We start from the raw sequence: 16,956 nt of genomic DNA on the forward strand, positions 1-16,956 counted from the left end.
TTTAATCCTGCCGATACGACTCGGGGCACAAAGTCAACGCCCCCTCGTTTCTTAAGTTTTCAAACACAGAATGATGAAATCAGGATCAGGTCCAGAAGATGCTTCGAGGATTAAATGAGATAATCCCCATCAAGCGCTTAGCTAAGCGTCTGGCATCCAAGCCCTCACCACATGCCAGAGACTTTGTTAGTACGTTGCTGGTGGTAGTTTCGATGGTTTCTGGACCGCAGTCGGGCAAAACATAACGAGAGTGTTCTCACTGTGTGGCTTCCCTGGGAAGGAGCAGTTGACACGCGGGGCGACGACAGACTCACGGGTGAGGCTTCAACCCAGGGATTTCAAATGAAGACCCAGGCGGACGGACCACGGCTCATCGGCCACAGAACGCTGCACGTCCGGTTAAAAAGCACATTTTCCAGCTACACAACGTATCTTTGGGTAGCTGTCTAAATGAGAACGGATGTTAGAGACGGAAGGAGTGTCTCATTCCGCGGGCGCGATGAACAGGACGCGGCTCTTATTATCAGCTGACAGGTGCTCAGGTGGTTAGGGGCGAGCTGTCCTTCGGATGGTTCAGCAAACGATAAATGCGTGCGCGTGTGTTTACTGGAAGGAGGGAGAGGCCAATGGTCTTCAAAGGTTAACAGGTGGGGAGTCCCCCTTCCAGGGGGAGGGTACGGGGGCGGTTAGCGTAGTAGGCTCTCAGCTGCGGTGCGGGTCTGAAAACTGCCAAAACGTAAAGAGAAGGGAGGCATGCCTTGGAAGGCTACTTGGTATCGGGGAATGAGCAGGAGACTATACTGGGTGGAATAAAAAGACAGGAAGCATAGCCACTGTGGGCCAGCACGGGGGTGTAGACCGTGGAGCTCTCGCAGGAAGAGATCTGCCACAAGGCGGCCCTGGAGGGAGGTCGGAGGGTGGGTGGGAACTGGGGTGTCACGGGAATGGCCAGGACCCTGCAGGGGGCAGGCACTCAAGGCCCACCCCTCCCCATCCCTCATTGCTCTCCCTGCCTCTCTCCCCATCCTGGCAAATGCAATCTCAGCTCCGGGGTGTTACTTCACGCGAGGCAGGGGCGGAGGGGGAGTGAGTAGGAGGCCACTACACATGCAGATGGGCACGGTCCCCCCAGTGCTCCCTGGGAGGATCAGCTTTAGGGGAACAATAAGAACCGGACAGACTGAGCTGGGAGCTTGGACTTCCTGGAGAGGCGACCCCTGCTGGGGGCACCACTTTGTCCTCCCCTTACTGAAATGGTAAATGACAAGCTAGGGGCTCAGAGCTCTGGTGGGCACAGCCCTCTTTGCCCCCGTGGACGTGCAAGGTAGACACGGCGACTCCCTGATGCCTATGGAGCACGGGTGCATAGTATGGCCATGTGCGCGCCTTCTGGAAGGGAAGGGTGATCCTGGGTTTGGGATGAAGCAGCTCGTCCAGAATCATAAGCAGTGGAAGTGGCAGAGCTGGACCCGAACCTGGGTCTTCCCGTCTCAGCCCAGGGTGAGGCCAGGAGTTGCTTTTCAACGACTTTCCTGCTTCACCTTTGGACCGATCGCAGCCCCTGAGCTTGCCCCTCCCCACTGTGCGACGGATCACACGTTCAGATACGGGGACTTTGTGGGGGCCCGTGATGGGGAGCCCAATTACCCCCGGGCCCCTCTGAAACTGCAAACCTAAGATTCCGCCCACTACCCAGAAGTCAGGGCAGGGACTGTCATCTTGGGTCCCCAAGAACACCTTGCACCGCACATAGTAAGTGCTCATCAAATATGGAAAAGATCGAAACCCACACACGCTTCCTGCTTCTGTTTGCCACCCAGACGGACAGCGTCCAGTTGAGCCAAGAAACTCTTAATTTCCACATTAAACGAAGAGCTGTCTGGTTGACGTCCTGTCCCCACCCCCTCCAAGATTCTTCATCTTCCGTGCAAGTGAACTGCAAAGGGCGGCCGGTTCCTAACCGTGAAAGTTCCACGCCAGTGAACAGTCACCAAGGCTCCCTGGCTGATGCTAACAGAGGCCACGGGAGGCCTCTGGGGGACAAGCAGTGTTTGCACAGCTGGCACAGCCAGGTGTCCCACGGAGGTGGCCACAGACCAAACTCCCTTTCTGAAGAGAAGCCTCCCAGAGCTTGGGCAAGAAGGTGGAACCGTGTGGCTCCTTCCACCCCTCCCCTCCCCCAGATCCTGCCTCTAAGAGCCTTCCCCCACTGCCTGCCACCCCCCCCCCAACTTCTCAGCAGCTGCTCCTGACCTCGGTTGTTGGAACCCCCATACCACTTTCTCCGAGTACTTTCCTTATTTCTGCCCGGACCGTCGCAAAGGCATTTCCTGCTTCAAATCCGCACCCCATCCATCACTCACAGTGATGTTTTCTCACTTGTAAAACGGGTCTTTGCTCTTAACCACTGGAACGAGCCCGTGAGGTGAGGCGTCTCCACTGAGCTCATAACAGGAAGGCTGTGCAGGTGAACAGGAGTCTGGCTTTGTGTATCCCCCCCCCCCCCCCCCACCCAACCCCAGAGCTCTAGAACATGAGTGCAGGAGACAGCACACTTCATTAGAGGCACACGATGTTTCTAGATTTTTCTTGGGCAATAACGGATGACCAAGAAGCCCGGTTTGCTGGCCAGGAATTGCAGCCTGGAAGCAAGACCCCCTACCTGGAAGTCACAGAGTTAAGGGTGGCCAGAGGCTGGGCCCCTCCTCCCAGCCCCTGCTGGGTGAATAATTCAAACCTGTCCCAGGTCCCACCTTCCCCTGACTTGAAGACTGAGCAGATGAGCCCTTTGCTATGGTTACTTCCCTGCCACTGGAAAAGGTTTGGGGGAGAAGCCAGGCGATTGTTACTGGCTCCGGGGAACCTCAGGGCTTCAGGGTGGTGGGTGATCCCCTCCCTGGGCCAGTTAGGGCCTCAAGACCTCAATTTGGACAAAGCCTGCTTATACACTACCCAGGGAGGCCCCCACCTCACACTCCCCTCCTGTACACTCACCCAGCTGCCTCTACCTGAATCCAGCCTCAGTGATGACTCTCTTCCAGCTCAACAATCTTCAATGGCTCCCTACTGTCTGCGGAATAAGGTGCAAATTTACCTTGCTCACCTCTGTTTTAGAACTGGACCTGGTCTCTGCTTCTTCTCCTGTACTTACTCATAGGCGCCTACCGACATGCTCTCTCCCTCCTCAGCCCATCAAGGGCAGCAAAAAATTGCCTCCTCCAGGAAGCCTTCCCTGACTACACGAGCTCCCCCAAAGTCTCCTCTTCGGAGCCCCCCCGCCTCCAAGAAAGGGACATGCTGAAGGATTCCTGATCTGTCCTCACTGTGTCAGCCTCCCCACTCGGTTCTCTGCGGGCAAGCCCTTCGAGTTCAGGCAACACCCTTCACTGGCTCCCCCTTGCCCCTGCCTCTCCTGGTCTCACTCGTCCTGCCTCCTTCCCCTGTTCATGTGCCCAGTGACCTCAGTTCCCTGAGAGTGCCAAGCAACCCTCCATTCTGGAAGTGTCCCCAACCCCAACTGCATAGGTTCCACTGGGTAGCTCTTTACTCATTTCCTTGGGTCTGCCTTAGGCCCTGCCTCCTCAAGGAAGTCCTCTTGGACTGCACTTCTGTCCACTAAGCTGAGCGCCACTCTCCACTGATGCTGTAATTCTGGTTCCTGTGTGTCTGTCCTCCCAAGACCTGAGGGGCAAAGGCTGGATTCCTGTGCTTCTGACCTCCCCTGCCCAGGGCCTGGCCGTTGGAAGCATCCAGAGGTGACACCAACGGTGAGATCTTGGGCAGGTTACACACATTTCTGTGTTTCACTTTCCTCATCTATAAAACGAAGGTAAGAAAAGTCTTTCCCGGGGCGCCTGGGTGGCTCAGTCGGTTTAGCATCCGACCCCTGACTTCAGCTTAGGTCATGATCTCGCAGTTTGTGGGTTTGAGCCCCGCATCAGGCTTTGCGCTGACAGAGCTTGGGATGTTCTCTTTCTCCCTCTCTCTCTGCCCCTCCCCTGCTCTGTCTCTCTCTCTAAATAAATAAACTTGAAAAATTTTTTTAAGATGCTACATCCCGTTCCAAGCCTCACGTGAAAAAAAAAAAAAAAAAAAAGAGTCCTTCCCAGGGCTTATTAGCACAGCGTCAACAGATAGCAGCCCCGGTGGGGCAGTGAAATAAGGCAGTATATGTTGATTCAGGGAGCGCATGTATCTGCTCTCGGCTTATCTTGCTTCCTATTTCGAGGGCCCCTCCCAGGGGGTCTCCTGAACAGCAGGGTATGTTCTGCGACATGCCGTTACGGCACCCACACCCTCCCTGCACGGCACCGACCACGAGAACGGTGCCATTAGCTGGCAGGCCCTGAGGCTCATGGGGTCAGAGGTGGTGTTTCCCACCCCCGGCTACCCCTCCAGGGCTCAGCGAGATGCGGCACACAGCAGGTGCTCAGTAAATGCTGCCTCCTGCAATCCAGAGGAGGGGGCCGGGGGGGGGGGGGGGCTCCGAGCAGGCGGCCCTTTAGCTGCGGGACACCTCCCGCCCCGGTTACTGACAATTCCTGCACACGTGGGCTCCCAGGGCCTGCAAAACCCGGCTCCCTGGCTCCCCGCTCCCCGCGATGCCTCCTTTGCTGCCTCACGATGGAGAGAGTCAGTCTCGTCCGGGGAGACGGACCAGACAGAGCATCTGACCCTAGAGAAGAGATAGTCCGGGGCGCTCCTCGGTGCTCCCGCACAAGGGCACGCGTCCCCACGCAAAAATGCAGATGGCTTCGGGTGGCCCAGGCACGCACTCTTCACGGGACCGCACTTTGTGGTTAAGGCAAAAGTTCTCGTTCGCGGCCCGCGGGCTCAGAAAATATCTGCTGAGTGAATGAGTGAGTCAACGGATGAATGAATGAATGAATGACTAGCTAGATAACTTTGATGATGGGGCAGGGCCTCCCGTAGGGCCTGTCCTGTCCCTGCTGTGGCCGGGCAGCTGTCCCCTCGGCGGGAGGGAAACCGTGCGCCTTTAGATATGGGGGGGGCTGGGTGCAGCCCCCCAACCTTGGCTAGGTGCCCAGGGCAGGGGCGTGTAAGGATGACAGAGCAGGTGGGGGCCGTATCCGTTCCCCCAGGGTTTCGCGTGCTCACCAGTGAGGACGGTCTCATTCGGCCGCCCCTCAGCTCGCATTGGGAACCACACAGATGGTTGACTTCTGACCCCACAAACACCACGTCTCAGACCTCATTTTAGGAGCCAGCCCAGATAAGAATGTATGTTACACATTTTAGGAGTTCACAAATTTATCACTAGAGAACAAGGAAACAGCTTGGATTCTAACCGCTGGGGACCCGGTGAGGAGGCAGGCCCCGTCCACCACGACGTGCATGGTGAGAGGCTGGGATATCACAGGAAATGTTACCTTACTTTGGCTCAGGTCATGATCTCACGGTCTGTGGGTTCGAGCCCCGCGTGGTGCTCTGTGCTGACAGCTCAGAGCCTGGAGCCTGTTTCGGATTCTCTGTCTCCCTCTCTCTCTGCCCCTCCCCTGTTCATGCTCTGTCTCTCTCTGTCTCAAAAATAAATAAATGTTAAAAAAAAAAAAAAGTGACCAGGAGTTGTCTTTGGGGCGGAAAATAGGGTTTTTATAAAAACTCTGAATTTGCTGCGTTCTCTGCATGCTTTGAGGAACGGAACTGAGGGGCTTGGAAGGAACATCTGCTCTGGGGGGAGCCCAGCTGGTGGCTGGTGAGCCTGGGCCCGTGACGTCCCCTCTGCTCCAGGAGCTTCGAGGTTAAGAGCAGGACAAACATAATAAAAACCTTACTGATGACACCAAAAGGACACGGGGGGCGGGGAGAAGGGGGAGTGATACTAACAGGTACGAGGTTTCTTTTTGGGGTGATGAAAATGTTCTGGAATGTTCTGCACAACCTCGTGCATTTCAAAAACCACAGAACTGGACACTTTCAAATGGTGGACTTTATGGGGAGCTTGGGTGGCTCAGTCGGTTAAGCGACCGACTTCAGCTCAGGTCATGATCTCACAGTTTGTGAGTTCAAGCCCCACGTCAGCCTCCGTGCTGACAGCTCAGAGCCTGGGGCCTGCTCCGGATTCTGTGTCTCCCTCTCTGCCCATCCATCTGCACTCTGTCTGTCTCTCAAAAATCAATAAACGTTAAACAAATTCAAAACTAAAATAAAATGGTGGACTTTGTGATACGTGAATGATATCCCAATCTGAAAAACGGAACAACGGAAAGGAAAATCACAAAAGGAAGATAATCAGGGCTTCCTCCAAAGGGAACGAGGACTGAGGACATTTTAAAGCCCCTCGCCCAACAGCAGGTGCTCAAGAAAACAAGCCCTGGGTGCCTTCTTGGTAGCTTCAGTTCCCAGCTGGGTAAGCACCGTCTTATTGACCCTTTTGGCTCTGCCGTCGCCTTTCCCGGGGGAGTCTCACAAGCGGAAACGGAGGGGATCAGCCAGGGCACAGGGAGAGAAGAAAACAGACCCCCTGCTGACTCTCTAACCCACCGCTAGGAAGGCGGAGGGGAGGCAGAAATAAGGCGGTGGGTGCGGGCAGAAATAAGGCGGCGGGTGCGGGCAGAAATAAGGCGGCGGGCAAAAAGTAAGAAGGTAGAGGGGCAGAAATAAGGCGGCGGGCAGCCAGCACTGAGTGCAGGCCGAGCGCCAGTGGTGGAAGCACTCACCTAAGAAGCCCTCCTCGTCAACAATGATGGTGTAATCCTCGGGCGTCTCGGTCAGACTGAAGAACTTGCACCTGGATGGCGGACGGACAGACAGAGGACACGGTGTTAGTCGCCCCCCCCGCCAAGGCCCTCCATTTCCAACTCACGAGGCCTCAGGGGGGCCTGGAGAGGCTGGTGGTCCCCTCTCACCCCCCAATCTTTGGGGACCCCTGAGCCAGCCTCTAGGTTGCCCTACTACAGCTGAAGGGGCTTAGATCCCACTTTTTCCCAGGGGAAGAAGCCGAAGGGGGGCTCTGGCAGGGAGCAGGTGGGTGAACTACCTTCTGTAGGCCCCCCCACGTTCTGACATCTAAGCCTCCACCGCTGTCCCCCCCAATCCCCCACCCCCAACCCCCCACCAACTCGGGAGTTCCCACGGTCATCCCACACCCAAGTCACATCACCCAACCGACAGCCCAGCCTTTAGGGTACTTTTCTTCCTTGCATGAGAAAGAGGTGTGGCTGTCTGTGCCCTTTGGGGGGCCCGGATCCCCCAACTGTCACCCGTCACCTTCGGTAATACGGATCAGCCTCGGGTGTGCATTGCTCACTTCTGTCCCCAGACGAGACCCTCGATTCCTCCAGGCCAGGGTGTGGCACTCACTGCCCCTTGGTGCCTGCCTCCCTGTCCCTCATCCAGCTGCAAGGGCCCCCAGAACGACACAAGCAGCGGCAGCCGGAAACGGCCTGTGGTTATTCGGCGTCGCTGTGGCTCTCAAGCGCGAGGAGGCCTGGCCCGGGCTCGGTGCCCAGCGTGCGAAACCCATCCATCGCGGGGAGCCCTGGCAGCGAGAGGCCTGACGAGTAACCCCGGCACGGGCCCAATGATCCCTCCCACAGGGGTTAAAACGGGAAAGAGGGGCGCCTGGGTGGCTCAGTCGGTTGGGCGTCCGACTTTGGCTCGGGTCACGAACTCGAGATTCGTGAGTTCGAGCCCCGCGTCGGGCTCACTGCTGTCGGCGAGGCGCCCGCTTTGGATCCTCTCTCACCCTCTCTCCCTGCCCCTCCCCTGCTTGTGCTCTCCCTCTCCCTGTCAAAACTAAATACACATTAAAAACAAATTAAAGACAGAAGTAGAATGGCATCAAGGAAATTTCTGGTTGACGGGAGTGCTTGGTATCTTGACCGAGGCGGTGGTTACAAGACCACACGCATTTGTCAAAACGCAAAGGATTATACCCTAAAAGGGGTGGGTTCTACCGTATGCAAATGAGGCATACCTCAACGAACCGGACTTTATTTTTATTATTATTATTTTTTTAACGTTTATTTATTTTTGAGACACAGAGAGACAGAGCATGAACGGGGCGGGGGGGGGGGGGCGGTCAGAGAGAGGGAGACACAGAATCTGAAGCAGGCTCCGGGCTCCGAGCTGTCAGCCCAGAGCCCGACACGGGGCTCTAACTCACGGACCGCGAGATCGTGACCCGAGCCGAAGTCGGAAGCTTAACCGACGGAGCCACCCAAGCGCCCCAGACGCATCTGACTCTAAAGAAATTTCTTGTGCCAGAGTCGTGAGCAAGGTGTCACTCTTCTCCCCGCTGACACTCTGCTCAACAGGCTGCACACACTCCTCAAGCTCCATCCGGCTCTTCGGTTTCCGTGTCACATCTCTGTCCCCCATCCCACTGGCAATGTTGCTTGGACAAAGAAAATCTGCAATTGCTCGGGGACAACGGCAGACGACCACCTCCGGAAGTGGCAATCCCTGGCCCGGCCTGGCTCCTTCCTGGGGACCCCCGTGCACTCAGACGGAGCCCCGGCAGCCCCCCCAGTCACCAGACCGCCACGCACAGCGGCCGCCCAGCTGTCTGCGAAGGCAAGGAGATATGGCACTCGCTCCCTGTGCCCTCTTGGCCGTGAGGGATGCTCCAGAAATAGACCATGGAAGCCGTCCCGGAAAGGCATAAACACCAGCAGACGGTTGCTTCAGCCTCTGTGTAAACGGGGTATAAATATGTTGTTGATGTGACCCGTCTCCCGGGGTCGAGGGCCTCTGAGGTCCAGCTACCAGACGCCTATCTCGAAATGCGCTCCTTGGGGCGGGCAGGCCTCCGGGAGCGCGGATCAGCCGGAGGGACCGACAGGCCCCTGGTTCTTCCTGCTCCCTGTTCCCCTGCTCCGTGGCGCTCAGTCCCACCTGTCTTGCCTCTCAAGCTCCTCTGTCTACCACTCCCCTCCATGTGACCTCCCACCTCATCCCGCTCCCTCACTCTCGGCCTCCCTCCCCAGCCTCCAAAGGTTGACAAATGTTCTTTCTACTGCCCGGCACAGCCTTCCCTCTTCTTTGGCTGGAGCCTTGCTGCTTATCCTCCACGACCCGGTGTCAGCATCTTCTCTGGGGGTGGGGCTCGTTCACCTCATAGTCTCTGTGAAAGAGCGCTCTCGGAGTTGAGCAGTGCACAACCCTTGCAACTGTGTATGACTGTCACCGGGCAGGTTCTGCCGGAGCCGTCAGGTAGACAGGATGTAAAATTCTACAGCCCCAAGCAACGAAGGAGAGAGATGGGGGGACAGCAGCTTGTGGTTCGGGACATACCCCAAGAATTGTGCAAGTCCCCCATCTCGGGGGAGCCTGTGCATCGCTGGGCTCTGTTGAACAGAATAGGGGTTCTAGAGCCCAGACCATGCCTCTTGGCCTGGAGAAAGATTCCAGCCACCACCTGGCTGTCGTGCACCATGGGTTGAAGGCAATGCTGCTGCTTATGGCTGTGTGACCTTAAGTTTAACCTCTCTGTGCCTCAGTCTCCTCGTGCGTATAATGGGGATAAGAATAGCATCTACTTCACAGGGTTGTCGTCAAAGGAGCACTAATGAGTGAAGACCCGTTGTAACTATAGTTAGCAGTTAACTCGTTGGCTATTTATTCTTCTTGGAAGGCAGAGGTAGCTGGCGGGAAGGCCACACGGAGGCCAGCTGGTGTTCCAAGTAAAGAGAAGCTCTGAAGACAGTTAGGCGGGGTGCCCGGGAGGTGCAGTCCGTTAAGCGTCTGACTCTTGATCTCGGCTCAGGTCGTGGCCTCACAGTTGGTGAGTTCAAGCCCCGCACGGGGCTCTGCGCTGCTTGGGATTCTCTCTCTCCCTCTCCAGCTTGTGCTCTCCGCCCCCACCTCTCTCTCTCAAAATAAAGAAACATGGGGGAAAAAAAAAAAAAAGCCAGCGAGGCCACACAGACCAGCGGGCTGCAGGGGGCATGAGGTCTCCAAGGGGAGGATGAATTCAGCCACCTCCAGGGTCCCATGCAGTCCCAGCTCTCGCACACCTGACCCTCCAAAGCAACAAGCTTTGGCTGAAAAGTCTCCGTCCGCCTCGCCAGCATCCCGGCCCCCAGCAGACAGCCAGGATGACGGTTTCCGAGGCAAGAGGCCGGGCCTGACGTCACCCCAGCATCCCGACAGGCCACGCAGAGGCCTGGGTATCTTCACGGACGTCCGCCGTGTCTGAGCGCATGGACCGTCCGCGTGGGGGGAGCCGGGGAGGTGGCCTGCCTCATCGCCATCAGGCCGGGGCCCCTAGGGGCCTCTCTGTCACCTTCTCCACTCACCTGCTGGCTGACTGATGGCCCTGCCAGGCTGTCGCACTCCCCTGCCCTCCCGTCCCAGACACCACGACATCCCCTCCACGCAGTCAGGGATCAGCAAGGGTTCCCCGTGTGCGGAATCCTGAGCCGAAGACCTGAATCTAGGGGGAGGCCCGAGCTGGCTTCGGGAGCCAGACCCCGTCTGGGACCGGAGCCTGCTTCCTGCAGGGTCATGATGCCCTGTGTCGGCCAGACCCCGCTGAGGTCACCTGCCGGCTCATCACAGGGTACGTGCAAGCCTTTGTGACGACAGCCTGGCCGGCCAAGCTTTAACATGAGCCCACGTTCTTCATGCCCACGGGATGGGCCGTGCAAACGGGGCCCAGAACAGGCATCTAGCACGTCCCAGGGACCTGTTTCCACACGTTCGTGTTCCTTCGTTCCGCTGGGGTCTCTGAATGCCCACCAGCCCATTCTGAAATTCCGTCTGGGAGGCCGGGAGTGTTTCCTGCAAAGGGCGGAGGGTTCGGTCCGGAGCGAGGGAAGTTCAGCCACATCTGTCTCTGTGCAGCATGTCCAGCGAGGAGGCCGAGGGGCCGGGGTCCGACCTGCTCCTGAGACCCCGCTGGCCCCAGCTGATGCTTTTCTGCAACCGCACACCGCGAGCGACAGAAGCGCTCCGGGGTCTGTCCAGCGCGGTCCTTCCCAAAGGAAAGCCAGGCGGATGGCGTGGGTCTGGCTTTGTTCTCTCAACCAGCCTTTTTTATGTTTTTCCTGGGTCTTCGATAGGTCTCTTGTGTTGCCTCCGTTTCATTCCTGCTGTCTTTGGCAACTGGAGGCTGCTGTTTCAAGCTTTAGTTCTGGACTTGAAGGACGATCTTGAAAAGGGGCTTCTTCTTCTGTCAACACGGGCAAAACCCGTGTGCTTGTGTCACGGGGGGCCAGGACAATCACAGTGTGGGGGACGGCGCTGGCAGCTTCCAGGGTGACACACACGGGCAGGATTGCAAAACGGGGGGGGGGGGGGGGCACAAGGAATCACTGGGGTCTGGAGAAAGCTCCCGGACCCAGGCAGCAGCCTAACCCCGGCGGCTAGATCATTCAGTCATTCAACAAACAAATCACTAAGCATCTTTATGTGTCAAGCACTGTTTCGGGTGCTGGAGCCCCGCCTTAAAGAACTGGACAATTAGGATTTACTGTGGAGGGGTGGGACACATGACATAGTGCATGAGATGCTTGTGTCACAGAGCAAATCAAAAACGTGGAGAAGGGGCAGAGGGCTGGCAGAACAGGGGTTTGCAATCTAAAACGGAGCAGGGGGCGGTTGCCAGGGGCTGTGGGGAAGGGGATATGGGGAGCAGTCATTTAATGGAAACAGAGTTTCAGTCTGAGCGGATAGAAAAGTTCTGGAGATGGATGGGGGTGACGGTTGCACAGCAGGGTGAATATACCTAACGCCACTGACTCGTGCACCTAAGAATGGTTAAGGGCGCCTGGGGGGTTCAGTCGGGTGAGCATCAGACTTCTGCTCAGGTCGTGATCTTCCACGGTCCGCGAGTTCGAGCCCCGCATCGGGCTCTCTGCTGTCAGCACAGAGCCTGCTTCGGATCCTCTGTCCGCACCCCATCCCGCTCTCTGCCCCTCTCCTGCTCACGTGTGTTCGCTTTCTCAAAAATAAATAAACATTAAAAAAAAAAAAGAAAGGTTAAAATGGTACATTTTGTTATGTATATTTGACCACAATAAAAAAGAAAACTGAGCAGGTACAGGGAAGGTCCCCATAAGACCCGTAGAAGGGTCCTAGGGGAGGGGAGTACCTTGTGGCCAAGGGTAAGGAGTAGGTGGGGGCCCTAAGACCAGCTGGGAGGCTACTCTCTTCAAGGAGGCTGACAGGAGCTGGGGGTGGCGGCGGGGTAGGGGGGGCTGGACCAGGCTGGCGGCCGTGGGTGTGGGTCCCTATGCGGCCAGGAAACAAGATTCCACAAGCTGAGGAGATAAGGTCAGTGAAAAGCACAAGGCCATGGCAGGGAACGGTGGTCTTCCACAGCCAGCGCTCTGGCCAGAGGCACCAGAAGGGAGGTCAGCAGACTGTCCTCACCTCTGACTCCGGCCTCCACTGACCCCTCACTTCTTTCCTCCAGGGACACCAAGGGAAGGTGAGAAACCTGGGGCAAAGGGCTGGCCAAGCCCTGCCCTGAGGGCCAAGGCCACAAGCTTCCGAGAGTGGCTTCCTTATTGTTTCCTTAGGCATGTCCCAATGGCCTGGGGCAGCCCGGCAGGATGGAACAGGTTGTGCCAGGGTGGAAACACAGTCTGGGTGAAGTCCAGCCTCTTGCTTCATGAACACATACCCAAGCGCGGAGCACATCTGAGCTGACTGGTGGTTCTCTTTCTTCCTTGGGGGATCTGAGATGGAAAAGGCCTAAGTGTGGACCTTGGCTTTACACCCACCCACCCAAGACAAGGTTGGAGCGGCTTTCTTATCTCTGAAAGAGCTAATAACTCCCTTGCAGAGTAGGGTAGGATTTAAGGAGGCCCTAAGCACACAAAGCAGTGCTCAAGATCCTGCATGGGGCGCCCTGGTGGCTCAGTTAAGTGCTGACTCTTGATTTCAACTCAGGTCATGATCTCACAGTTTGTGAGTGTGAGTGCAAGCCCCGTTCTGTGCTAACAGCGTGGAGCCTGCTTGGGATTCTCTTTCTCTCTCTCAAAATACATAAATAAACATTAAAAAAAAAAAAAAAGATCCTGCTTAAGCACGTGTGGTCACGCGATGCCTTGAGTCAAGGAGCTGACCCGGGGACCCCGGGCAGAACTGGACCCCCCCCCCCCCCAGCAGCATTCTCAGGGAGCGTGCAGGCCTCGTGGATCGGACGACGCCTTCTGCGTACAGGCTCGTGGCTTCTCTGGTGTTAAATGATCTCTGCCAGATTCCAGATCTCCCCCTTCCTTGTGGCCCCCACCGCAACCCTCGCCGAGAAGGGTCAGTCGCACAAAGGGGCCCCAGCCGAAAAGCCCACCCCGACACCCCTTGGCAGGTCACAGCCCTGGTCCACCACCTCCCCCGTGATGACAACGTCAGAGATCATTCGCTTCCAGATCTGACTTGGCTCGGCCATCCATCTGTTCCCTGTTCCCATCAGGGCGGTGGGCCGAGCCTTTCTTACCCAGGTTTCCCCCGCGCCTGGCACAGGATGTGCCACGGTCTGGGCATCAGCGGCACCAACTGAATGCACGTGTGGCATAACTACTTGTTCCCACTTCTCCGGCAGGAAAACTGACGCTCAGTTAGGTTAAGGCTGTTACTGCCTCGGGTCCACTATGCTGGTCTCTGAGGCGGGACAGCCGGGAGGCAGGTGTGGCCCCGCAGCATCATCTCTGTGACGCAGCTCTTCCCCTCGGAGGTGCCCACCCTCTGAAACACACACGTCACGGGAGGCACCGGCCAGAAAATTCCTAACGGCCTGTTCTCAGGAACAAAAACCTGGCTACAACCCAGACGCCCATCACTGGGCGAGGAGAAGGACAATGACAGAAGACGATTACCCAGCCATCAAAATGAACGGTCCACAGTGACTTGCAAGAATATGAATGCGTCTCAGCCGTACGACAGCAGAAGGAAAAGGCAGCCCCCAGACATCATGCACAGCGTCGTATATTTTGGCGGAATTAGGAGCTATCGTGTAAAAATTAAAAAAAAAAAAACCCAAAACACCACCTTTAAGACCACGTGTAGTTGCCACCTAACTACCTAAAAAAAGAAGCCAGGGGGTGAAGGGTGCGATTACCTGGGGGTGGAGGGGGTGGGGGGGCCTCTGGTCAAACACAGGTTATTGTCCAGACCTTTCTTTTGCTCTGGCTTTGCACCTTCTAACGCGAGTCGGTCAGGTAAGTGATTAAGGTGGGCTTGCAAGGACGCACGGAGGGTCACAGGGACACGCTTGGGCCGAGGTCCCCTGGGGCGAATGTGAGGGGCCGCAGGCATGGCCTGAAGGCAGACCGTGTGGGAACGCAGCTCGAGAGCCACCCGGAAGAGGTGGCTGGAGACGGGTCCAGGCGCCAGAATCCACAAGAGCCCCAGGACGGGATGGACAGGGCTGGCCCCAGGACTACAGCACCCCCCTTCCCCGGTCCAGTTCACCCACTTGGGCCGTGGCTGGCCAGTGATTTGGGGGTTCACCTTGGCTCCACGGAGAGAGCTTCACTCCCCAACTCGGTCCCCACGGTCCAGGCTCTGTGTGACCCTCCGATGGTGCTGTGGGCCACGAGCTCACGCTTGGCAAAGAGCACTGCTTTTGGAGTCAGGGGGCCTGGGTTCGAGTCCCAGTGACGGCATCGGCACTGTGGCCTTAGACACTTCCACAGCCCCTGAGCTTGTCTCTCCAGCCATCAAGAGGGGTCCCCCACCCCGCCCCTGATCGCCAGGGCCAGGGTGAGAGGTCGGCACCCTCACACAGCCGCTGAGGACACACACACACACACACACACACACACAGCCTGCCCACCTGCCCTTCCAAGGATGTAAACGGCTTTGCGCCAGGATGCTGAAAACAAGAACCAAAATACCGGACGCCAAAGCAATCGTAGTCCTGGCCACCCCCCTCCCCAAGTCCCTGACACTGTTAATTAGAAACAAGAGTCCCTAGATGGCTTGCTATTGCAGGACTTTAGAGCCAAGCAGGAGCACTGCCTGGGGTTGCTGTCTTGTTGCCTGGCGACTCCATGAGTGCCCCCGGCTGCTGGGTCACCCCAGTGCTCCTGTGGCCGCTCCGATGCCGTGCCGTGTGTGGCTGGCTCTGGGGCAGGGTGTCCTGGGCGGCCTCCTTGGCTGACCCCATCCTTAGATGACCCCTGTCCAGCACCGTCCTTCTCAGCAATGGCCTCCAGCCGGAAATGCCCCCTCTCCAGGGCCTGGCTCCTACCCATCCCCCCTCTCGGGATCAGCTCGGCCCTCCCTCCCCCTCCGCACCCCAAGCAGCACCCCCAATTTCCTACGATTCAGGCCAGCTGGGGAGCGCCCCCTCTCAAAGCAGCTCGGTTTTCTCACCCATCTTATGCCTTGTCTCTGGCCAGAGAAAACCAGTCCCAAGGCAACCTTCTCTCCCTTTCTCCCCTCCCACAGGCGCCTCCCTCTCGGGTCTCCATCTCATTCTTGGCTTCCTGGTCCTAACGACCAACAGGCTCAAGTTTCCAACATCCTAAAAAAAGCCTCCCTGATCCTCATCTCCTCCTCAGGCCGCCACCTTCTTCCCTCCCCTCCCCTCCCCTCCCCTCCCCCAGCCGGTCACGCCAACCCCCTGGCTATTGCCACCGGCCGGGACGGTGCTGCTCAGCTCAGCAATGACCCCCCCCAGCCACTCCGCAGCCTCTTCCGTCACGCCCTCCCGTCCTTGCCCTTGATCGGCCTCCCCTGGACCCTGGAATCTACCAGCTTCTGACAGTGACACTCCTCTTTGGTTTCCTGTGGTAACTCCTTCTCCCCGATGCAGCTAGACCTTGAGGGGGCACCCTTGTCACTCCCAGGGTCCCAGCGGCGGTGGTCCCAAGCTTCCAACGTGCACTTTGCCTACGTTGCTTTGGACTCACTTCACACACCTGCCCCTCGGGGAGAGAGAGTGTTGATCCCATTTCACAGATGAGGAAACCGAGGACAGGAACCTGTCAGAGAGCCAAGATGGCCACACGTGTGTGCCCTTCACCCTGACAGGCACCCCAGTCCTCAGCCCTAAAAACCCACGGCCACCCCCTTGGGCTTGGCCCACAGCCAGTCACCAGGGCAGAGCCGAGGCCTGGGGCTGCCCCCACCTGGGGGCCGGGAGGTTGAGTCATCTCAGAGAACATTCTCGTTTTCCACTGCTGTGGCGTCTGTTACGGAAGGCCCAGCTGACACTGGCAACTCGATCTGTTTACTCTTGGATTCCTAGCCCAGCAGAGCGAGGCCCTCACACGGGCCTCCCCTCAGGCATGCGACAAGCCCCGGCCAGTTGGGAGTCCTGTTCGGGCAATGGACCTTCAACAGGAGGCAAGGGTGGTGGGGGCGGGGCCGCGGCCTAGCAGACCCACCCTGAGAGCTCAGATCTATGAGCCAGACCAGTGAGCAGAGGGAAAGGAGCGGTGAGGGTTTATTTAATTTGCGGAAAGCTTACAACAGGTTCCCCGTTGAACAAAAACCACAACGTCAAGCCAGGAAGGCCACGGTGTGCGACCTCTTTCAGCAATGGGATCGTGGATAGAGGGTGACCCAGCTCCTGCTTGCATGCCCCTAGGTTAGGGAAGCTCACTCCTTTTCGAGGTGATTTATTCCATCCAGGGGTGGCTTATTTCTAGATGGCTCTATCGATGTGGTCTCCAACACAGGGCCCGATGTGGGGCCCAAACCCACAAACAGCGAGATCATGACCTGAGGCAAAGACAGATGCTTTAACTGACTGAGCCACCCAGGTGACCCAAGAAATGTTTTTAATGAGATCAAAGCTGGGCTTGGATCATAATTTCTTAGATCTTCTTTTTTTTCTTAACCCCAAACTTACAAGAAATTTTTTTAAAGTTTATTTTTGAAAGACAGAGAGAGAGAGAGAGAGAGAGAGAGAGAGAGAGAGGGGTGGGGGAGTACACGAGCAGGAGAGGAGCAGAGAGAGAGAATCTGAAGCAGGCTCCACACTGTCAACTCAGAGCCCGATGCAGGGTTTGATCTCATGAATCGAACCATGAGATC

At 57.2% G+C, this 16,956-nt stretch overlaps 1 protein-coding gene across 1 annotated transcript in view; it reads right to left on the reverse strand.

Annotated features, from left to right (window-relative positions):
* The window catches only part of CASTOR2 (cytosolic arginine sensor for mTORC1 subunit 2), a 52,421-nt gene that overhangs the window by 11,504 nt on the left and 23,961 nt on the right, over window positions 1-16,956 (reverse strand). The window contains exon 2 of the mRNA XM_045460991.1: window positions 6,681-6,751. Coding sequence (XP_045316947.1) covers window positions 6,681-6,751 — 71 coding nt within the window. The remainder of the gene's footprint in view (window positions 1-6,680; window positions 6,752-16,956) is intronic.

This window comes from Leopardus geoffroyi, chromosome E3 (assembly GCF_018350155.1).
Source record: "Leopardus geoffroyi isolate Oge1 chromosome E3, O.geoffroyi_Oge1_pat1.0, whole genome shotgun sequence".
Lineage (NCBI taxonomy): Eukaryota > Metazoa > Chordata > Mammalia > Carnivora > Felidae > Leopardus > Leopardus geoffroyi.